The following is a 24,816-nucleotide window of genomic DNA, read 5'->3' on the forward strand; positions in this document are numbered from 1 at the left end:
AGCTCAGCTTTACGTTTTTCTCAGTCTCTGCTCAGACACTTAGCTGTGGAGAGAAAAAGCCACAGACATAGAAATAGGGAGAGAGGCAGATAAGAAAAAAAAGCTGGACTTGTCATCTTCTCCTAAAGCTGTGTTAGTGTTTGGACCAGACTGTAGCAGTACACCAGGCAAGTGTCAACCCTGCAGTGTGCAGTGTGTGTTATTGCTCTACAGTGCGAGTTGTTCATCAGAGGAGGAGGCAGAAGAAGGGGGAGAGTTGCTTGTTGTCGTGGTCTCTCCCCTGAGTGGCTAAGGGGTGGCTCTTGGTGACAGGAAACGCAAGGCTTGCAATGAGACCTGAGCGCTGAGTGGAGTATGCTGCAGACGATTTACGAGGGCGAGTCAAGTTTCTCCACAACAGAACGGCGCGTTGGACACCAGCAGCTCCTCAACCAGAGCAAGATGCACAACGTGAACAACTCAGGTGATCACACAGCCCGGTGTTTCTACTCCTCTTGAGGAATCTCAGCCCCCCCCCCTTTGCATTCCAATCTCCGTCTTTCCTCTATCTCTGAATCTGTTCCTACTTCTCCGCTATCTTCTGTGCCTCTCTCGCACACATTCACTCCGTCCCTCTCTCCCTCTCTCACGTACTCTCAACTCTTTGCGCTCAGCCGGTCTCTCATTCTGTGTGAAAAGAGAACTCAAAGCTTCTCAGCTCAGCAACGTGGTAGGATCAGGCACTTCTTCCTGAATCAAGGTATTTGCTCTTGTGATGATAAACGCTGCTTTATGATTCGTCTTTCTCAGTGGGATTGTTACCTTAATCTGTGTTAAAAGCTGTCTTGTAATGAGTTAAAATCTGCTGTTTATCCTAATATATCTAAAATGCATAGAGTGTTGTTTTTATACTAAAATGGGGAAATGTGTTAACACTATTCCCATGCTTTATTTGCTTGAAGTGAGTCACTGTGAACATGAAAGGGATGTTGTGTTTTGCGAGCTTCCATGTCAGTGTGCACTTTTCAGGGAACAGGAAAAACTGTGACAGAAATACTGAAGGGACAACTGAAAGGTTTCTCACAGGATATTTACCACAGACATTGACTGTTCTATTTTTGACTTGAGAATTGAATTGAAGAGTACATGGCTGACATCAGTATGACTAACGTCTATTCACTGTATTGACTCGAGATGAGTCACACCTTATTTGCTTAGCATTTATTTTTAGCATGTGGCTATTGATAAAATGTGAAAATTGTCTCTGGAAATGAGTTTAGAGTTGAAGCATTGTGCTCTGTGAAAACTCTGTGAAAACATTGTCATGTGGGTTGCTGAGAAGCATGTGTAATGAGAAAGTACGGAGTGAGTCATGTGAGTGCTTCATTTACTGAGAAATATATTATGACCTTTGAGTTGTTACCACATTATCTGCAATCAGCCGACAGCAAAAGAGGACAACATGATGTCGAGTAATTTAAACTAACTGAACCAACTGCATTTGGATTTTTTGCATTGACTGTAAACTCAGTATTTTTGGTGCTAAAAATAAGCCACACTCACACATCAAAATAACAAATAACACTGCCTCAAGTCTGACTTCAGGCAAGAAAAACGGGTGACTGAAAACATCCAGAGGCAGTGGGCTAAGCGTGAGGAGATTTAAAAATAAGACAGGAGGATGACAGGGAGATGACACATTCCATCTCTTTCAATAGAGCAGGTTATTTGACTATCAGGCTACAGGAGCAGGGCTTTCTTTTTCTTCTGTCTTAACGGCCTGTGAGCCAAACAACAGATACACCGAGCGCCTGAATTCGGGCTCCTTGCTTATTCTGTGGGTCAGCTATTCTTAGGTGAGTTATTTTCATCTTATGGCATTAGCCTGCTAAGATTAGGCGTCTGTGCGTTATCATTCCATCTCGGCATGCTCCTGATATAACAGCGGTTTGGAACAGATATTTATAGAGAATTCTGTCATTTGCCTGTTTAATTTGTTCTTTCCACTTTATAGTAAATCACTTGACAGTGACTAACATTATCTGTCTAAAAATGCTACTCCAGGATGCCTCTGTTTACTGGATGGTAGAGCAGACACAGTCCCTTTAAGACAGACCCGAGGGTGTGTTCATTATGTGCTGTGTATAAATCTATTAATCTATTGTCACAAATGTTGTTGGTGAGGTGATCCTTGTGTCAGCTGAATAGGTTATTTGTAAATTGTTTTCTAAAGCAAACTTCTTGACATTTTATATGATACTCTGATGATACTTCTCTGCTGTTACATTTCAAGTGGAACATGAAAATGAAGGGCATAATCCCATTTTTATTATGATTACTGTCAGTAACATCAGAGTTCTAACAAAAACGGTCCTCAGATGGGCTCTCCAACAAGGGAAAACTAATCAGTTCCCCCTGAGTGCAAAATATTATGTTAAATATCACGCAAGCTCCCTTCAATAGGGACCTTTCAGACAATAACAATGCTGCACCTTTCAAGTCCTCTTGTCTGTATCCATTCAGGTTGCCTCACGCGTGTATTGGAAGTGCTCACCGCTAAAGAGACAAAATAACACAAATGAATATGAGATTATTTTGTTTCTGTATTGCAGTTCCTCGTTATGAGAATGAAGTAACTTATTATTCTAAACCACTGATAATAGTAAGGTGAAAAGCGTGTTGAACAAAAAGAACTGAAAATACATTAGACTTTGCATAATCTTAATATGCACGTCGTAGAAGAGCACAGTTTATGACTTGTGTTTTATCAATGATGCTAAGGGTTGCTTTCCCTCTGGTTGGAGGGTTTGCTGTGGGTCACAGCATTAAGGCAATTGACTCTTTGTGATTGATTTATTCAGAATTTTATTGACTGTAGGATCTGGTGCCAGTGTTGTCCACAGAGGATAGGATAATGATAAAAAAGTGTTGACAGAGGGACTTGCTAATTATCCTACAGTTTCCTGGGTTCTCTCCTTCTTTTTGCTTGGATAGAGATTTAGTTTGTGTTGTTTTGTGTGTTGTTGTTTTGGGAGACGTTTTGGCATGATGGCAGGACAGGAGATGACTGGACTCCTGGCTCTCCTCAGTGAAAGGCCCGTGGTGGTTCAGCTCAGCTCTCTTTGTTAGCAGATAGCCTGCAAGCCGCAGCTCTGGCTCAGCTGCAAGGACGAGCCTGAGTCTTAAAAATAAAGACCTGTTTCTTGCTTTAGACATGCCAGCTGCTCAAAATAACAAGGCACTTAATGAGAGATCCAGCACCACATTGCAGTCCCAAGCATCAGCTTATTTTTGCCCTCAAACATCTTCTGTATCTCTGGTTCTATTTATACTTTCAGACAGGGAATTTAGATCAGCAACCATCTCTAGCGCACACTAAATGCATGCAACATACAACATGTTTAAAGTGTAAACACAGTGTGCCACTATGTATATTGCCAAAACTGATATTTCACTAATAAAATATACACTATATAAAGATGATTATCCATCTCATCATATTGGGTTAAGCCAACACCTATCCATTATAGACACTAACATGTTTCACTGGAAAACAGACCCAGTGCTAATAGTGAGCTAAACTTTAAATTGTGGTGATATGTTGGGGGTTGTACTAGTCTGAGCCAAAAAGCAGTTATGAGGAAAATCTGGAAAAAGCAGGTTACTTAACTGTAACAACCTGTAACCATAAGTGACATAATATTTACATACATTTTTATACTTATACTTTATACTATTTGATGCAAAAGATTTGAGATTGAGACTAATGAGAAGTTAAATCAGCTCAGATGTATATGATTCTTAACATTTATGATTCAAGTGTTGTTTTACTTCTTACAAATGTAGCTATTGCTATAGCTATAAAACTGTAACAACAATATTAGCATCAATTAAATAATTAAGAGAAAAAACATTTTCGTTCGTATGCGATATGTGCATTGTTATTACTGAAAAAAAACTCTATTAAGCCTGTATGCTTGAATAAACATTTATGTTAATAATTGTTAAAGGTTCCCTGTGGAGTCTTTAACCTCTAGTAGCGTTATGGAGCTGTTTTTCTATGTGTTGGTTAGTGTGTGTGCACACGGGTGACACGATACACAGTCAAACTAATGGTGTTGCACTATTCCACTGATCAACAGGTGGCGGTAACACGCCAAGGTATGTTGTAATGTGTCAGCAAAGACAGAGAAGAAGAAGACTGCTAGCTAGTGAACATGGTTGTAAACAATGCAGGATTCAAAATACTTCAAACCATTTTTTTGGGAGCACTGAATGTAGACATAACTTGTTTGTATACCAGAAAACTCTAATAACTAACTTGTTAAACTAATAACAAGTGAAATTGTTGATTTCAACACTAAACATAATGTCTTTGGTGTAGCAGCATGTACATTTTTTCTTTTTTGATAAAATCTGAATATAATTAACCTTATTCAGTGACACCAAACGAAACCTCTAGGTGCAAACTAATTTGTTAAGGTGTAAGAATAGCTGCACCAGTGGCTTATAGTCAGCAGATAATGTTTACAATGGTAATACCTCCTTTCTCACGTTAGTTGTCAGTTAGTCAGTTGTGCTAGCTGAATAAAGAAGGATTATATTGAAATGTCATGGTGCTCTTTAAAAGTCCAACATGAGCCTGCGTAATGACTTATATTGATAAAGTTTTACTATATGTAGCTATGTATTTCAAACTCCTCACATGTAATAGTAATGTCACTGGTGATGTGTGTCTATTCTCTCTCCGGGGTGGGAAGTCTGCTAATGTGGCCTGAGGCAAAAAAAGACAGCCATCCAACATCTCAAATTAAGGCTGTGATTGTCACTCTAACCACCACCAAGGCTAATGAGAGGCAGATCGGTTATAGAAATAAACACTTTGGGGACACTGGCGGTGCGTTGCTACAGTGGGAGTGTGGTCACAGGCCATGAGTCACCCTATCCCCCTTGGCAGGCCCTCCACAGGGAGGAATTTGGGCATGGGGCAGGGTGCTTGTCGCTCCCTTGTGCTAAAAACAAATTTTGGACCTGTCATTCATAAATCTCTTGTTTACCAGTGCCTAGAGACACTTCTGTGCACTTTCCACCAATCAGGAGGCACCTCACTGTCACTCGTGAAAAAAGAAAAGTATTCATATCAAGGATCATGATCGCCAATGGCATTATAGGACTAGTGAACCAGAAGTGACAGGCTCTTCTTTGCGACTGATCATTTCAAAAGTGACCTGAAAGTTACATAAATGCAACACTGCGCTTTTATTTTTGCCCGTGTTAAATTGAGCAGGCGGCCTCACAACTGTGACAGTCTTTCGCACATTGTCTATATTAAGAACCTGCTCAGAAAAGCATTTATATTTAGCCCTAGTTACTGGTGGTTCCGTATTCTCCTCTGCCTAAGGAGTATTTTTGTAATACAGAAACAGCAGATTTAAGTTTCAGGTAGTTTCAGGGTGCATTTGACATAAATATATCAACTGTAAATTTGTGGCAGTAGATACGTGGGTCTAATGCATTCTGTGGCTGAGTAGAGTACGGTGACAGAGGCGTATTTTGACCTTTTCTCTGTTTCAATCAGCACAGAGAATAATGTCAATCATGCAACGTAAGTTGTAAATTATGCATTAGCTTGAGGCTTCAGCAGAGCTTGAACAATGCTAACCTTCCTTTTGGACCTTATTATGTTCCCTCTATATTGTCATTCACAGTGGACGGAGAGTGGACAAGAGCAGAACAGGCACATGAGGCTGTTGTGGTTTCCTCAAGGGCCATTTCATACAGCCTTGGTTATCAAAGGTGGCTTAAGCTTTCACACTCCTCCTCCTCCTCCTCCTCCTCCCCCTTCGCATCCTGTTAAACCACTGTCTGTGATTTTTTGATGGAGGCTCAGCTTGATGTGCTGATCAAAGTGGAGATCCTTAATGCCAGTCACAGTGAGGGTACAGAATGAAATATGAGATTAATTAGACATCTGAGTGGTGAATTCTCCCAGGCAGCAGGTGTTTTTTTGTTGCTATATTTAGGTCCATTAGGCAAAAGTAGCACTAAGGCTGTCTGACTGTCTGAGCCCTGCAATGGTTCACAGGTTCACGGCTGCCCCTGGAACAGCGCCCGCTACAAAAGAGTCCTTTGTCAAGTACTTACAAGCTAAGATTAATATTCCCTGTCAGGAGAGAAGGGTCTGTTCTACAGGTGCCTGTTCCCTGCGCCTGCCGAGCCGTTGTCCTCCTCTGTCATTTGATTGGAGCTGTTTTTAGAACACAGAGAGGAAAAATTACAGCATGGGAGTCCCCTCTAGCTGACTTCACTCTTTGAACATGTTTTAAGACAAGTTATCACTTAGCCACTGAATCTCTATAGAGTGTGTGTGTTTGAGGGTTTTGTAATGCTTTCTCCCTCTCTCTCCCTCTGCTGGGGACTCCTTTCTTATATAAGACCTGAAAGGCTGATATAATAGTCAACATGTCACATTGCCACCGTTGGCAGAAGATGACATGCAGTGAGACTCGATATCTGCAGGATGGGGAGACATAATTACGTCGCCAGCGTTGCCATGGCAGCGGCAAGTTAGGGTGGTGGATACTAGGGTGTGGGGGTTGTCACAGACCAGGATTGCGCCACTTGCTTTTATGTTTCTATTTATAATCATCACCGCCGCATACACATGGAATGGTGGCAATGAAAAACAGGCTACATGACAAAACAAATGGGCGCCAGTGAGCTTCACAGCATCAGTGAACAGGAGGGCAGTGCTTCTTAATTAATGGCTACTGTAGAATGACGCTGATTCCTTTTGCTGGTTTAAACTCCTTTTTATTATAGTTTATGAGGATAAATGCATGACTTGAACAACACAAGATTATTTGTGTGAACATATAAATTGTAACGTGTTCTCTCATGCTTCCAAAGAACAGGTGGTGTAGTAACATTGCTTGTATTTGTTCCCTCGAATGTGACCTTTGAGAAGATTACAGCAATGAATACACTCAATGACCCCCCCCCCCCCAGCTACTGGAATTTTAAGTAGGTTTGAATATTTCTCTGGTCTCAAAATGAAAGGGACATTATACAGTCTGGACAATGCGTACCCTTCCTTGAATGTCATATCATGATCAGCATAACACATACTTTTTGACATTTTCATTTAATCACTGATCAAATATAGGCCTAAATACCTTATTTGATAACAAAAATTGATAATAAGATAATTTCTCACTGTAGCAAGGATTCAACTACATACAGTAATGTGGATAAAAACAGAAAAAAAGATAAAGAAAAATATTGTACAATCACAAATAATCCTCTATGGAATAGAGAGATGAAGTAGCCCTGTCTCCTATGTTCTTATCTGGCAATCGATTTTCTCTGTGGAACAACCTATATATAGAGCTTGGAGACCAAAGGGATGCCCTCTCACTTTGTATCTGGCAATTAGTTATAATGGAGGTAGTTGTCAAAGACAAAGGCAGTTCTTACCGATGCACACATCGCAACATCTGCACACAAGAACAGAGATGGAAGGATCAAAGGAAACATGAATTCACAAACATAGGCAGGTTCCAGGCTCACAACACACTACTTTGCCTTCAATCATTTATGTTAAGAAGGAATATCTGCATGATGTTCTGCTAGAGACAGGGAGAGGGACTCCCTTTATTTATTTATAACAGTGAGAAGATAGGATTTATGTAAATACTTTAAATGACCACTCCAACATTTCGTGCCAAATGTCCATTGAATCTGTTATACAGCAGCTCCCACTAGACTCTATGCTGACGGATGTGATCCCATGTTTGTTTATAGAAGCTGTTATAATTGCAGGTTTCTGAGAATCACGGGAGAGAAAGCTGTGCTCCTCATTCCTGACCCTTCTTTTTCTCTCCCACTCATTCTTTATTTTTACATATTTTAAAACTCTCTGCCTCATTTTTCAATCCTAATTTTCCTGTCCTCCTTAACTCTGAACAGGTTTTGTTCTGCAGAAATATACTGATAGAGTATACACAGCCACCTCTGGTTGCATGATTTGCATGGTAAAGGTGCAATTAAGGGACTGACAACTCTCTTTTTCTCTTTTATTCTCTCTTCTTTCCCCTCTGTGGGCCACAGTGGACATTAAGCCAGACGTGCCATTAGCTGTGGAGCCCTTATCTCCGTTGGATCTGCGCACTGATCTGAGGATGCTAGGGCCAGGCTCAGACCCGGGACTGTGGGAGAGGCAGCTACAGCAGGAGCTGCTCCTCATTCAGAAGCAGCAGCAGATCCAGAAGCAGCTACTAATCAGCGAGTTCCAGAAGCAGCATGAGAAGTTGACCCGTCAGCACCAGGCTCAGCTCCAGGAGCACCTCAAGGTCAGCATTGCACTGAACAGTTGTATGGAGGACAGCACAGCAGTGTACACAGTGGTACAGCACATCACCACAGTGTACAAAACAGCAGAGCACAACACAGCATGGCATAGTGCAGATCAGTACAAAATATTATAGCTCAGGACAACATTATAGAGTGCAGAGAAGAGACAAGTCAGCACAGCAACACAGGGTGTTGAGCAATACATTACAGAACAGCATGAGTCTAGTTTTTACAGATGAGTTCAGAATAGTCCATCACAGCAAAATAGAAACTGCAGAAGTTCACACAAGCCACTGTCATATAAAAGTATCTATGTGCTCTCTACATGCTGACTTGAGGCCTGCGTGTTTCTCAGCTCCAGCAGGAGCTCCAGGCCATGAAACAGCAGCAGGAGCTCGCAGAGAAGGAGCGTCGTCTGGAGCAGCAGCAGCAGCAGCAGCAGCAGCAGAACCAGCATGAGAAGGAGCAGGAGAGGCATCGGCGAGAGCAGCATGTTTCCAGCCTGATCCTCAGGGGCAAGGAGCGCTCCAGAGAGAGTAAGAGCTCGAAACCGCCATCATCACCATATCCTTACCATCAGGGGCAGAATTAGTGATTTTGAGGGCCCCAGGCAAAAGCAAGCATGGGGCCCCAAATCGTAAACCCTCACCCTTTTCAATCATTTTTTTAATGCATTAGCTTAGAGAGGGGCCTAAGCAAAATATGCATAACAGCTGGGTAGGAATGCTTTACTGTAGCTGAATGCTCCACTTACTGAGACGATACTCATATATTCACATTAGTTCATGTACATGTTCTGTTGTCAACATTATTACTAGGATAATAGCCTTCAAGCCGTGTGGCAGGATTGCAGTAGAGCTCCACTACTATACACTACTATAGCTTTTGTAGGCATGTTAGCCATAATTTAGCCAGAAAGTTATATTTTATTTGTAAAAGGTTTTTAATTTGGCCTGATGTAAAATTATTTATTTAGATCTCCATTAGCTGTTGTAACACCAATAGCTACTCATCCTGGGGTCCACATTAATGTATTTACTATAGTTTAATGAAAGGATCAGTCCACCTAAATTACAAAAAACACCCCTAGTTGCATGTAGTCATGCAGATATTTTGGCTTTTATTTGCTAAGGTTTTGAGTATCCAGTGGTGAGACAATTGAGGTAAAATGTTGTTCCATTGCTCTGGGGTGACAGAAAACGCAGATATCTTACTTACCAGGACTGCAGCATAGCAGTAAGGCTAAAAATGAATGTATAGTTTATTGTTCTCACTGCATGGGACAGTGTAATTGCTATTCATAAGCAGGTCAAACTGTTCTGATTTCATGTCTCTGGCTTTTGGAGGCACGATTTCTCAATGTTAGATCTACTGTAACTGTCCTGGAGGATGCATGAGAACAAGGCAAATTGCAAAGTTGAAATTGACTTTAATAATCAGAGAAATAGAGAAATATCCAGCGATATAATGACATGGTACTTAACCAGTATATGCTAATGATGACACAAGGCTGGCCAGTGACATTTAAGCTTAGATTTAGGAGAAAATGTCTTTCAATAGCATGATGAAAATAGCTTCAGATATTGTATTTCATTTCTGTTTTTACCTTATAGCTAATAATAGACTGGATTTATGACTTTGTCAGGTCAGGTAATTTGAAACTGTGCCCTGCAACTGTAACCATCCAATGGGAAAGAACATCTCTCTGCAGTATCACTTTAGCAGCTTGAAACTAATATAGTGGTTTTAGACCACTAGGGGGAGATCTTCCTACATAAGTTGTGGCTGCTCTGGAAGATAGTGTGAACTCAATCTGAAGAAATAAGTTAAGTTAAGCAGTAAGCTAAATGTGATATAGGAAAACAGGTTAGGAAATCTGCAAGTTACAATAGGGTTAAAGTTTAACTTGTAATATTATCTAGGCAACAATATGTCATGAGTCATAGCCGTAGGGTAACCCCAATCCCTTTGGTTCCGTCTTTTGGTCTCACAGGTGCAGTGGCCAGTACCGAGGTGAAGCAGAAACTCCAAGAGTTTCTGTTGAGCAAATCAGCAAAGGACCCTGCGTGCAATGGAGTCAATCATTCTTTCATCCACCACCCAAAACTCTGGTACACGTAAGTGTTTTCTGTTGTTTGCTGTTGCCTGAGAGAGTGTGATACAAATACAGACACTGTATTTAAATCACAATAAATCATCATCTATGTCATCATAATGCCCTCTCTTAAATGTGATGTATTTTTGTGTGATCAGGTCCTCTCACCACACGTCACTGGACCAAAGCTCTCCACCTCTGGGCGGCACATCCCCCACCTGCCAGTACACTCTGCCATCACCCATAGAGAGCAAGGACGACTTCCCCTTGAGGAAGACAGGTTCGCTAATTTGCACGCACGCGCACACACACACACACACACACACACACACACACACACACACACACACACACACACCACAGACTGTGACAAATGGAAATACACATATATACATGCATACATAAATCTGCACACACACAGCTTGTTAAAAATATGTCACTGTGAGTGTAACGATGTTGGCCTTGTTTTAGTATTTTTCCATGTACTACTTTGGGTTATTAATACAGTGAGTGTCTCTTTGACCCTTTTCAATCAAGAGGTCAGTATACCTATTGAGTATTTCCTGAGGTTGCTGATGACCTGCTAATAACATCAGTTAGGCTCATTATCCCCCCCTCCTCATCCCTCCAGGGCTCAGCAGAAAACTCTTGTAAGAGGTGACTCATGCCAGAAAAGTAACTTAAACCTTCCTTATTCCTATTTGGATTATACTAAAAACACACAGGCAACAACACAGTTTAATTGTAAGTTTTCACTTCACAGGTTTAAATTTTAATTACTGTTATTTGTACTGAAATTGCCTTGCCATCATTTAAAAGGAACCACATTTGTCCCTATGTTACAATAATAAACCAAGTTCCAAGGCCCCTTTCAACTGTTTAGTGGTAAATGGGTAAATTAAAGCGGATTAATTTCTCCTGAGTTATGGGCTTTAAAAACTATTTTGAAAAGACACAGGTTCCCACCAAAAAGCAGCTCAGGTTTGTTGGTTTAAAGTTTGAGGAACCCTTTGGGGATGGCTGTGTAAATAAGAATAATTCCTGCCTCTTGGTTTGCACGAGCACAAGTGCTCGCCAAGCTCAAAACTTCATGATTTGGCAATGAGGTCACCAAATTACATTATGTTCTTTTCCCCTCTGTGTCTCTTTTAATTACATTGGAAAACAACTTGTTGAGTTATTTAACTACAGGCATGTCATGTTGCGTGTATACACAATTTAGAGATCAGGTAAAGGAATTATATTTGGTAAATAATGTCGCTGCATGGTAAGAATAAATGTTAGAACAATAAATGAAAGCTTTGAGAGCTTGTATTTATTGTAATCTCTTTGAATCATACCATCTTCAGAACAGAGAAATACCTCTTGTAAATATACATTTACATCTCTGGGTCATGGCTTTAAACCCATCAGCTAAGGAGTTCAAGTGTAATAACCAGTTGAAGACAGTTTTCTAAAATAACAGAGAGGCTGTTTAAGGTAGCATCGATTGCCTTTTACTGTGAATACAAAAAGACCGATTTAAACAAATAAGTGGACGGATACAATTACAGTCCCTGCTGCTCAAACATTTCATCCTTTAATTCACGGTTAAATCATATCCCCATCTCTGTGCCTGACTCTCTTGCACTGATGAAACTATTTCTTGCTCATTGGATTCCTGAATCTATATGTGGTCATTTCCTGCTCAGGCCATCCTCCCCCACTTCCTGTCTGTCTTCATTAAAGTCCTCTGAGAGCTTGGCACCCGAGGGGGACACACAAAGGTAGTGTTGTTCCCTGAGCCACTCGCTGTCACTGATAGCTGATTGGCAGGTGTTGCAGAGTTAAGACGGACACAGGCTGGATGAACCTCGACAGGGCTGTTTGTTTAAGCAAAGATAGCTCTCTCAAAACAAAGTGGAGATGACTCGAATGCTCCTCCACGTTCGACTCCCCACTGCTTCATTTGGCCAACGCGCCATCTTTTTCTGGATGAGGCTGAGGTTCACAAATGTGCCTGCAATATATATTGTGTAACACTTGGTAGCTTGGTTGTCAATAAGTCTCTATTAAAACTCAAAAATATGAAATTATTATTTTAGCTTTATGCATTTACATTTTTTTTTAACTCTTCATCTGCTTCAATCCATTTTAAGGACACTATTTAACATGTACAGATATAGACATTATAGTGCCACCTCACAGTGTACAAAAAGAGACAGTCCTGTTGTCCTGTAAATATCCCGCAAAAGAAACAATCTGTGCTTAGATTTCTACTGTTCAGTGTCCTATTGATAGTTATATCATCTTTAAAAACACAGAATAGCTGCAATGGCCTTGGCTTTATTTCACTCAGTAGTTTAAAGAATTTCACGTGATTAACTTGTTTACTTGGTATATATCCTCTTTGTTTCACTTCCAGAGACTAGAATAGACTGGTCCGAGGGCACGCAATAGTCTGTGGCTAAAATAGTTGCAGCTTAGCAGTAAGAAGTGCAACACCCTCCCTGGTCTTGACCCAGTTACCAAATGTGTGCATTCAGCAGGTACAAGAAAGATTTTCAAAAATAATCCTTCAAAGGTAAAACTGTAAAGTCCAAGTAAGTAAAGTTTGTGTGAAAACTCCCAATGTTAAGAATATTATCTGATCTTGTGTGTCAGATACATTAATGAAGTAACTGAACTTGCTGATCTTACGACATGGAATATCTGAGGGACTGCAACTTATCTTTGATTGATTTTAGTTTCTGTTGTGAAAGGAACAACAACCAATGAGCATTAATTCATCAATTTCAGCATCAGTCTAAACCAGAATGTCAGGCAAAATGCACAGCAGGCCTCCTTATGTACAGAACACACACCTCAGCTTTCCACACAGCCATCTGTCCAGGTCCAGGCTCTAATGGACACAGGCACTCACAGTGACAGCAGAGTTAAAATTCTGATTAAGTGGAGATAGCATAACACATTCACTTGCAAAGCCACCAGCCCTGCAGCACCACTTTCAAATGTAATAAGGTGATTGATTTATGACTCTGGTATATTGCAGCCATTACTGTATGTTTTCATTAACTGAGAAGCTGGAGCAGAAGTGACCCAGGTGTTCAGTGTATATGCTTTGCCGCTGCCATCATTGCCTCCTGTTGCTCTGTGCACCAGGGCATTTTTTCCATGGAGACCAGTGAGAAAGTGTTTGTTCCCGTGCTGCTGCTGTCTGGCGTTCCCGTGGCGACCAATTGGGATGCGTAGCTTGGTGGCAGCAGTGTGTAAAAATAGAAAGCAATCAAGGCAGCAGGGCGTGAAGCAGATTCATATGACTCCCAACAGCGTTTTCTCTCCATTTATCTCTCCTGCCTCCTTTCTTCCTCCCTCACTCTCTTTCATTCTACCTCACACCCACAGGATTAGAGGTCTGTGCCACGTATTAGGGAAAAGGGTTTTGCTGCTTTTGACAAAAGCCAGAAATAGCAGCATCTGGCCCACTCTCCTAGCTGTGCCCCCATCACCACTCCCTCGCCTCCTCCCTGCAGTGCACCCACATCATAGCCCCACTTCAATATGTATAGCTGTATGTTGTACACATCGCAAAAGACCTATTTAATTATTGATCTGAACTAAATAATTGAAACAGGTTGGCTATTGTGTAACAGAAGGTTTACATAACTTCAATACAGCTTTGTGCTCTGGATTTCAGTCAAAAGACCAGCTTATCTATTCGGCTTGTTTATTTGAGTGTGTAAGACTAGCTGTGGGATTCCATGTCCAAAGGGTTGATGGGGAGTCCACAGGAGACGCGTTGACCTATTGAGTCACTGTCACTGTGACAAGACAGGGGCACGACTCAACAGTCAGACACAAAAGCATTTACTTGCCTTCACATAACTGATTCCTACATTATTCAAAAGTATTTCCTTGCCTGGATTCAACCTCAACTTCTACTTTATTTCCCATTTTTTTACATTATATAATAGTCCTGTCCAGTCTTCCCATAGTCACATCTGTGCCACACACTTTGCTAATTTACTAATTAGTGACAGTTGACAGGGCTAAAACCATTAAGGGCTCTTGTCCTTCATTCTCAAGTGACTATTCATTTAGCAAGAGACTCATTAGTCTGTAATGTTATTTTCTTAAATTCAAGCCTGATATATTGTTAATGTACGGGATTCACACCCTGAAATACATTTCAGGCTGTGAAACTCAGTTATCAAATTTCATCACCAAATTAAAGGGAAAATAAAGAACATAATCAAGGGTCAAGAGTGTCTTGACTTCAGTATTTTATAAGTTCCTGGTTATGCCCTTGTTTAACAGAAGTATGTTTGTGTTGGTCCTTTAGAAACAATGCCATTGGCAAATAAACATGGGTCAAATAAGACTTTGTTGTGCAATGACTAAACTCCCAGCATTGTTCAACTTTTAAATTCAATATCATCCAACTTGGCTTTGTTGTGGTACTTCAGGGATGGCAGTCATCAGTTGTGTGTAACAGTATTAGTGTGGAGTAGGGCGTTCCTGGAAAAGAGTATCTATGCTCAGTAAATCTTCCCCGGTTAAATAGAAGTTTAAAATGACTGAATAATCTAGAGTGAAACAAAATGCCAATTTTTGACAAATGTCCTTAAATCCATCATTATCATTAATATCAGTTGAAAAGTTTAGAAGCAATATGTCTGTTGTGAAGAGTATTACGTCAGCTTTTCTGTCAACACTGATGGACTGGATTTGTAAGTCTAGATCAGTTCAGGCCAAACTGTGTGTGAGCGCGTGTGACTTTGGAGTGTGTTCGGACTGTGTATTTGGGTATCTGGGACTCTGTTTTGCATTAGGAGGAGGGGGCGTAGGGAGAGCCTGAAACATCTGCCATGTTTTTGTGTTAGTTTAACTGTTGCTACTGTATCGGACTGTGGTCACCAGGGCGGCAGGTAGCGGACTATTTCACTTAGAGCCTGTGTGTTGCTCAACCTAATTTAGTCCAGATGAGGTGGAAATGAGCCCAATCCTGACTCATTTAATTTATCTGAAACCTGCTCTGAATTTCACTGAAATTGAAATCCTTACATATTGAAGCGTGACAACATTGCTTATTTCTTAACTGATTTATAGTCTCTTTATTTCTCTTTTAGTTTCCTCTTATTTTGCGATGTTACTGTTTTCTTTGATTCCACTGCATAAAAGCATACTGTTTGACTCCATGAAAATACTCACAGTACTCTCACATGATAGTATAATTCATCTCCATGTGATCGGGCTTCCTTATCACCCAAACAGTGTGAATTGAGACTTACAGAAAAAAATATCTGCTTTTTTTTAGCCTCTGAGCCCAACCTGAAGGTACGATCCAGACTGAAGCAGAAGGTAGCAGAGAGGAGGAGCAGCCCGATGCTCAAGAGAAGAGATGGAAACATCATGACTCCTTACAAGAAGAGGGCTCTGGAGCTAATGGGTATGTTATATTGCTGGCTATATATTGAATTGTCTTTTCTCCTGTGATAACGTGTGGAAAATTGTCTACATCTTGTTATCTGGTGTTTAAAATGATCTCTGGAAACAGTATCTTAGTGTTATTATTCCAGAGCTGCATAATAATCAGCCATTTTGCAATGCAGTAGCATATTATGGTCATTGCACTTTCATGTAAGAAAGAACATTGTAAACAGACTGCCATGACCATACACATTAAACTGTTGTGAGGTTGCAGCTGTTATGCCAAGCCTCTGTGTACTTGTGTTGTGAGCAGAGTGTGAGCATGCATACTGTTTCTAACTCCTTGATGTTTTTTAGACTCTACGCCCACTAACAGTGCCCCTGGCTCGGGCCCCAGCTCTCCCATAGGGGCCTCCAGTGCCTTGGGGGCTGAAAATGGACCCTCATCCCTGCCTACTACCACAAAAACTGAGGTATGTTTATAAATCATCAGCACTGCTATTGATTTGCCAAAAAATGAAGCAAAAGTCTCACTGCTGTTGTTATTCTGCATGAAAATCAAAACTATAATTTTATGTCAGGGCATTAAAAGCCCGTCTGCCCTTCTGCTTGCAGCTATAAAAACAGCCAGTTGTCCTCTGTCTGTTACACTCAAGTGAAAATGACTCCCCACTCTGACATTAAAGAGGCACAGCTTGACCTACATGTCTGATTACCCTGAGTTTTCTTGCGTAAAGATGACACATTATGCAAGAAAATAAATGGACAAACATTTCAGAAACAACAGTAAAAATTTAAATGCTGCACATTTTTCTATCCAACATTTTTCTTCCAGATGTCCGGTACAATCAGTTTTATGTTTTGCAAAAAAAACTTCTTTAGTTTGGCTGTAAGGTTGCTGTTGGCTTGTCATTGTATTTCTGTCATTTGCCTGGCAGCACGCCTGTTCTGAGTTGTTCTGAGGCGTTTCCCAATAGATTCATGCCTGAGTTACTGACCAGAGCTCCCCTTGGACCAAGCTCACAAAGCAGACCATTATAGAGGGTGGCAGATATGACACATCTCTGAACAATCTTAACAGAACAGCTGTGTTTTCCTTAACCGTCGCTGTTTACTCTCACTGGGACCTCCAGCGACACAGAGAAGGGAGAGACGCCCTGAAGGTTGGGACTTAGGGAGACAGACGAACTGTGGAGTTTAATTGATATCCCAGGCGCTGGTAGCCAAAGACATCCACATGCTAACAACATAAACACACAGCATTGCTATTGTATAGGCCCAAGCAAAGGCTCTCCTGAAAGTCATTTGTGGACTCTGGGGCTGCCTGTAGACCTCATGCCTGTTGCAAAAGCAAGGCGTGTTTGTGCACCGTTACATTAGGTATCCTTTTTCAGAGGGAACGGGTCCCTTGGGTCAAATATGGGCCGGATATCCACATACAGGTCACTGAGTACTGGTAGGGGTTGGAAGGATAAACATGGCTGTTCCAAAACCACATGCTGGTCCGCTGCTCTGCTGGGTACAGGAAGTATGCCCCAGTGCTGATGTTCTCTGAGAGAGTAGCCTGAGGGTGGGGACCGGGGAGTAAGAACAGGCAGCAGGCCGATTGGGGACTGAAGAACTGATTTAGAGGTTTGCAATGTTTTATAATAGCATATCATCCTTGCTGGTGCCATTCTGTAAAGCTCCAGGAAACTTTTGCTGCCTGCCACTCCTTCCTACATTCATCTATCATAAAAAGTCATACCTTTCCGTTTGTAGCAAGGAGGGCTGTTGTTCGTCACAGTGCATTAACGTTTATACCACTGCTCGTGTTGCCTTTTGAAATTGTCCATAGTGAGTTTTTTAAATCTGTCTCCTCCTAAATCTCTCTGTCTTTGCTTTCTTCTGTGTGTTTGATGTAGAGATGGCCTTCACAGCCGAGATTATTCCAACCTGAGGGCTCTGTGTCGATGCTGAGCTTATACACATCTCCCTCCTTACCCAACATCTCCTTCGGGCTTTCAACTGCGTCCTCACCCATTAGTGTGAGTACAAATTATTTTATATTCTTAGATAACCTGTGTGTGTTTTACATTAAATTAAATCTCGCTTAATACACCAGTTTTCTGGTTCAGTGTTGGCAGGTTTTTTCTGCTCATCTATGAGCAGAAAAACCTGCTATCAGTGGCTGTCTGGGTTCTCTGTACAACCACAGGTCACCAACCTGTGGCCCCAAATGATTTTATCGCCCTTAGATAAATATTGTTCTGCAGTGTCTTGTGTCAGGCATGCTCTTATCTTCCCCTATTACCTCATTTATCACAGCGTTTAAAAAGGCCAAGTCCACTCAAGTGCAACTCCTGATAACACAGCACATGATATATCATCGCTTAGCTCTTGAGGCACATTCCACAGAGGCCTGTTAATCAGCTGCAGTGACTTCTTACCATTGATGATTTCAATGTTGTCTGATCATTGATTTGTTACTACAAGAACCCTTTTTATTCATAAAACACAGTTGATATTATTGAACCATTACACTTCCTACAAATTATTATGAATTACTTCCAATCCTAGCGCTAAGCATGTGTTGTGTGAATTGAAGAATAACCATTACTTTATGATGTTTGTCTCTCTCTCAGGCCGCCATGGGGTTGAAGGAAAGATCGACAGAAATCAAGCACGGGCTGCCTGGGCACCTGCTGGGCCCTGTGCCCCTTCAGACAGGCCTTGAGTCTAAAGTGAGCCCCAGTCACCAGGCCCTCCTCCAACACCTCCTCCAGAAGGAGCAGATGAGGCAGCAGAAGATGCTCTCCTCTGGTAAGACTGCGTTTCTTGATGTTAAGCATTACATTATGTTTCTTTGAATTACACTACATACTGGTATATTTTATATTCAAGTAATTTACAGTATGACTTTAGAAGAAATCTTATAGTAGTCTTGATTTTTTTTTTTGTCGAGGCCAAGGCTCCATGTCATCCCACCCTCAGTCCCCTCTGGCCATGAAGGATCGCCCCTCTAGCAGTCGGCCTAAACTACCAAAACACCGGCCCTTGAACAGGACCCAGTCTGCACCGCTGCCTCAGAACACACTGGCCCAACTTGTCATCCAGCAGCAACACCAGCACTTCCTGGAGAAACAGAAACAGTACCAGCAGCAGGTCCATATAAATAAGGTATTGTGCTATTCATCAATATTAAAATCACAGGGGAGGATTTTGACTTTCAGATTTGCTTTTCGCAGCATTCTCTATTCCTTTTTAGGTCTCGTGAGGTCTTATTTTACTGTGGGGAGTCTGATTTAATCATTTTAAGCACACAAATGCTGATCTATTTTTAGCCTTTTGTAAAAGCATCTGTGGTAGCTCAGGTTTACAGACCCGGGCTGTTGTCTGTTCTTCCCTGGAATCCTGGTGTTATTTTTGCGTAGCAAAGAACTTCTGCCTGACTTCAAATGGGGAAGAAATGCTTCCCCTGCACTAATTCTGTTATCATAGCTTAAGGCATCAGTGCTGTTCACTGCTAACTCTGTGAAATTCAATTCAGCTAAGTTCAAATGAAGGAAAAAATGCCCAGAATACATTTTGTTCCTCTGTGGCAATATTTGTGTTTCTGTTAGCTGGCCGAGGTGACCTCGCTATACACAGAGTGTAATTATTCTGGTGAGGGACGTGTGTGAGGTGGCAGACACTGAAAGGCAGCATTGTGTGAGCTCACATACTGATGTGTCCCAATGCTGGGCCCGGAAAGAGCCATGGGAACCATAGAGCAACTCTTACATAGAAGTGATAAAAAGCACAAAGCACTACAAACACTTATTGAATTGTACAGGACAGATGTAGAGCTTTAACTGTAACAAATAGTTTCTGTTTGATTTCCTCTGTAACACTTAACACATGTCACTGCCAGGCAGGTGAAATTAGTTTTAATATCAAGTGTAATTAGTGAAAAGTACTCCATGAAGTTGATTTGATTTGAAAAGAGCTTTGGAATAATAGCAACATCTTGTCTAGAAACATGTGAACAGGCCCTGCTCTGATCACTCAGGCCAATGAGATCGCAAGTAAAGCCTCTTTAAGTGGAGGTTATAAATGGCCACTAATCAGGGATGAGCCCTCAGTGTTTATTGAGAGGGATCTCCGAAACATTGCCCTAATTAATTTCCTAGCAGAGGCTCGTCTACGGTTGTTTTTAAATGTCCTTCAGTGCCTGAAACAGTAGGGGGAGCTAATGGAAATTTACAAGAGCTTAGGGATTTTAGGAAGAGGTATGAACAGTGTTTACTAATGCCAAGCTAAGGAGGCTAATTCTTATACTGTAGCTGAGGGGATATTTATATAAGGCCTACATTCTGTAGACAGTAATGCTGTTGGTTACCAGCTGGGGCAGGCACTTCTCAGTCCTGTTCTTGGAGCCCTCTTGTGGCCGAGTAGTCAAATCATGGCACCATTACAGTAGTTCTGATTTAGCACAGCTGCGAGACACTGAAACATCCCTCTGCACAGAGTTCCTCTGTCAAACTGAATTTGAACTCACGTGCCTCTGCTTCTGTAAACAAATATTTAACTAATATTTTGCACTATTACTCTCTAAAAAAGCTTTACGTTTTTTAACCTGTTGAATGCAAAAATGTCCTTTTTGATGCCTCTGACACTTAGTTCCAAGTGCACCTGTTAATCAGAATGGAGAATTAATATTCTGTTTGATTGATTAAAAGATTTCTGATGGAAATAAGTGGAGACACACATAGATTTGGAGTGTAATATCTTTAGAGTATAATATGACATGGGAACAAAAGCTAATCTTCTTCCACTCCTACGCCTCCTAAAATGTAGTTTACCAAAGCCACTAGCCACTTTATCTGTTTGACTTTGCCCTTGTCATATTATTAAAGTTACAGTAGCTTTATTAACTTTAGATACAGATGGTTGTTAGCAGTTGTCTGTACAAATGTTGAATTTGAAACACTAATATTCTGCATAAAATAAATGTCAGTTTGTTTTGTGTTTTGTGCCAATGTAAGATGAACATCTTATTTTGCAAAATACAGTGTCAGACTGGATTTGTCAACATGAAAATACTCACACAAATTTAGGAGTTTATTAATGAGACATCCTGAAAAATGAGTAACTGTCAAGTTAATATGGATACGACATACGATTTGTGGGTTATTCGAAGAGTTACAGAGACTGTTAAGAGTTTGATCTGATTGACTTGATTAGAGATTTGGTAGAAATTGTTTTTGACATCCACATAGTTTGAAAATAGCTAAGTATTATTAAATTGCTATGAATTGGCCGCTGAAGACTGTTGCTTTGTTTTTAATAAGTAAAACAAATCTTTCTGCTACTCTTTGCATTTATTTGCATGCTTATTGTTGTTTATGTTGTAGAATCCTCAAATGGATATTCTTTTTGCTTTGTGCTGATAAAAGTTTGATTGTTAAAGATCACTGGCTGCAGGACATCTTCATTAATGCGGCGCCAATGTGTTTTGCAGCTGTTGTCCAAGTCCATTGAGCAGTTACGTCAGCCCAACGCACACCTGCAGGAGTCAGAGGAAGAGCAGGAGGAGCAGCGCAGAGAGCTGATGGAGAGCATGCAGGAGGACAGACTGCCCCCTGGAGGAGTCATCCGGAAGCACACGCTGAGCAGTAGCAGCAGCAGTGGCTCGAGCGGCGAGCTCCCTGACGCTCACTACGGGGTCATCAAGGTCAAGGAGGAGCCACTTGATAGTGAGGATGAGGCCCTGACCAATCAGAGCTTAGAGCCAGAGCAGAGCACCTATCTTCACCAGGTCAAAGGAAGACTGGTGATAAGAGCCATGATCTGAGAGGGATGAGATCACACACTCGCAACATTCGCAGATAAACAAGTCTCTACAAACATGCACATCTACATCCCTGCAGTTTACACACACACACACACACACACACACACACACACACACATTTACACACACACACACGCAGCAGCCATTGCACAGTAGGCCAGCTCTCCCTGTCACGACATATGACCCCTTTACACTCAGCTGCAGCCTCGCTCGTCCCACTCTCTAAGACGGTTTGTGATCTTTGTGTAGTGATCTCTGTAAAATATGTACGTTTCACTTTTGTGTATATAATATGAAGACAATTTAGACCGTTCTTTTTAAGAGCTGCTTTGGTCGTCTCGAGTCCGCTCAACTGACAAAAAGTTGTATGTACATATAATGTGGATTTAGCATCAAAGGTGATTTCTAGAGGGAAGGTTGAACAGTTGTACAGCTTTGAAGAGCCAACTTACGTTCTCATTGTGCACATTTTTGTTTTGCCATAAAATATTCGAATGCTCTTCTATCCTCTTCAACTTTAAGAGTTATCACAAAGCCCTCACAGTGTGTTAAAGAATTCAAAACACTACAAACGCCGCTGTTCATAAACATCTTCGACGATGTTCCCTGTTAAGTGGCATCAGAACTGAAATAATAATGAACATCAGTCTTAGAGAGAATGTATACTTCAATCCTAACAGAGGACGCTCCCTCAGGGCAGACTTTTGCGTTAGGAGTGATATTGCCGTTGGAATATGGTCTGCTGCTCATATTGCAATTTGAAGGATAAAGCACTAAATCCCTGCTTGGGTGTGCAGGCATCTCCCAACACACCCCGAGTCTCCATGTCTCTCTGTCTCGGAGCAGTCCCAGAGCCAGGGCCCTGTGTTAAGTCGAGCTCTCCTCCCTCTCTCCCTCTGGGTCCAAATCAAAGCTCGGCGGGTTTCTGCCCAGCTTTCAGCAGAGGAGTCAGACAGAGAGAAAGAGAGAGAGGGCCGGGCAGGAAATGCCTTCTAGAAGCCAGGACTTGGAGTGATTCATGTGTGCAGGAATGTTGAGAGAGGAGGACCTAGGGTTGGAGGAGTCCAAGGGGCCAGGCTTGAGAATTGATTTACTGTCAAGGCGAATTACAAAGTGAGTGGGGATATGGTTAAGGGAGTCCCTTTTAAAGGGAATCGCTTCCTTTGTATTCCCAAGTGGCATGCTTACCTCAACGTGCAGGTTTGATGTTACTTCAATAAAAAACCCTGGATGGGACCTTGCTTCTTCTTCTACTTTTTTTTTTTCAAGCCTGTTTTCCCCTGAAAGTGCCCATTGCGACATGTATAGTCTGTCTTAAAGTGATCAATCAAATGTATTGCATAGCCGTAAACCTTCCTGTTTCATTTGTACCGTCGACTAAATGTAAAAAATGCTAGTATGAGGTTCTGTGTTTGGATTCACGTGAAAATCAAAACTGTCTGTCTTATACTGTACATTCAGATTGTCCAGTTTTAATGTTTTTAGTGTAAGTAAACACAATCAGAACAATGTGAGTCTTGTTGTCTTGCTCCTTTGATTTGGTTGTAACGAGAACCCCTTTGCTGCCAGCAGGGGAGGCGGGGGTGGGTGGGGTGGAGGGGATTGGGGGTCCTGTGGTCTGTTCATAGCAGTTTGCATTTTTTCTCTTTTTTTTGCCTTGTGTGATAAACCTTTCTTTTTTAAAATAAAGTTCATTTACCTCTGACTTCTGTTCTTGCATTGTGCGGATTATTTGAATGTATTACCGTCTCATTAAGATGCTGCATGCGTAGGAAAGAAAGCAAAACACAGCGCACTCCATTAAGTCTTTCTAAAACCTTTCAAAACTTTCTGCTTTATATTTCAGTTCACAATTTACATCCTTGATAATTTTGACATCATCTCAAATGCTGCCTAAATCATTTGCCCAGCTTGCTTTCCCACACTGGGTCCTATAACCCAGCTCTTTATTTTCAGGGGATCTTTGTAACCCTTTAAAGGGAGCTTAAGAGGCTTTCAAAACATTTCTTTGATGTGCGCAAGCAAGGCTTCTTGTGGCAGTATTAGAGCAGTCAAGATAAGGTGAGCTGTGAGAGAGTGATATATTACTTGTGCAGGTCCTTTCAAACCAAGCTTAAGCAATTTCACAGCAAGCTTAGTTCATGGGACTGGCCTGATATGCTATACACGCAATGATGAGACTTGAAAAGTTCACTCAGTCTAATGTTGCTCTCTGCTCTGAGAACATCTTTAAAATGACAATGGTGTTCAAGTTATGATTTTAGAAAGTTAGTGTACATGGTTCAAGTAAGACCTCTAATAGGTGGTATATTATATAAAACAATACATTTTGTGCAAGCAGACACACTCTTTCATGAGAGCTCCTAAAGTATTTTCACAAAGGTGTAGAGTTACTTCACATTAGGAAGTGTTTGAGTTAAATTAGACACTGACTCTTTCTTAAGTAGATTCCATCTGTCTTGCGCTTCAGGCCCTTGTGATTTTAAATGAGCTGTTACAAAGGCGGAAAAAATAACGAAGCCCAAATCCATCTGCGCTGCCCCTCCCCAGCTGCCCACAGAGCCAGTTGTAAAAGCAAACAAGCATTTTTAAAGGTGTAAGGAAGTGGGGACGACATAAGCCTACCTTATTTCCTCTAAATGGATGAGACTCTAAGTGAGGCCTGCATTTTTATCACCTACAGTGCTGTAAAAACTAGCCATTTGGATGCTGCGTGCACATACGCATGAGAATATGATGGTAATGATGACTTTGCAGAGTCTAAAATCTCAAGGCGTCAACTCAAATAGCTTTATTTCTAATGCATGAGGATGAACAAGAAAACAGTTTTACACTCAAAAAGTCTGCCAAATCATGAAATAATGTTTCAGTGTTTTGAAGCACAGTGAGAAAACCACAGCCAGAATAAAAGCACTGCATTGCTGACAAAACTTAAAACCCAGGGCTTATATATATTCATACCACATGAACTAGAGCTAATAACACAAACCTCATGAAGTAAGCTGCATTTCTTGTGTGAGGTGTTTATGGTGCATCACGGCCTTTTCAACATTGTTTTTCATAGTTGAGAATGTTAAAAAAAAGGTGAGTCCTTGCAAATGTAATAAATTTAACTCTAAGTGAGTTAAACAACTCGGCCCTTTTTCAAAATTCAATCAGGATTTTA

General features: G+C 41.2%; 1 protein-coding gene across 1 annotated transcript; it reads left to right on the forward strand.

Moving 5' to 3' along the window:
- Positions 1–354: 354 nt before the first annotated feature.
- hdac9b (histone deacetylase 9b) lies at positions 355–21,650 on the forward strand. Its single transcript, XM_070911712.1, has 11 exons — positions 355–463; positions 8,089–8,330; positions 8,687–8,867; positions 10,325–10,448; positions 10,585–10,706; positions 15,723–15,854; positions 16,193–16,308; positions 17,740–17,862; positions 18,460–18,637; positions 18,786–18,994; positions 21,318–21,650. Exons 1-11 carry the CDS (start codon positions 355–357, stop codon positions 21,648–21,650), a joined length of 1,869 nt encoding a protein of 622 aa, XP_070767813.1.
- The last annotated feature ends 3,166 nt before the right edge of the window (positions 21,651–24,816 follow it).

This window comes from Enoplosus armatus, chromosome 9, assembly GCF_043641665.1.
Source record: "Enoplosus armatus isolate fEnoArm2 chromosome 9, fEnoArm2.hap1, whole genome shotgun sequence".
NCBI classification, from domain to species: domain Eukaryota; kingdom Metazoa; phylum Chordata; class Actinopteri; order Centrarchiformes; family Enoplosidae; genus Enoplosus; species Enoplosus armatus.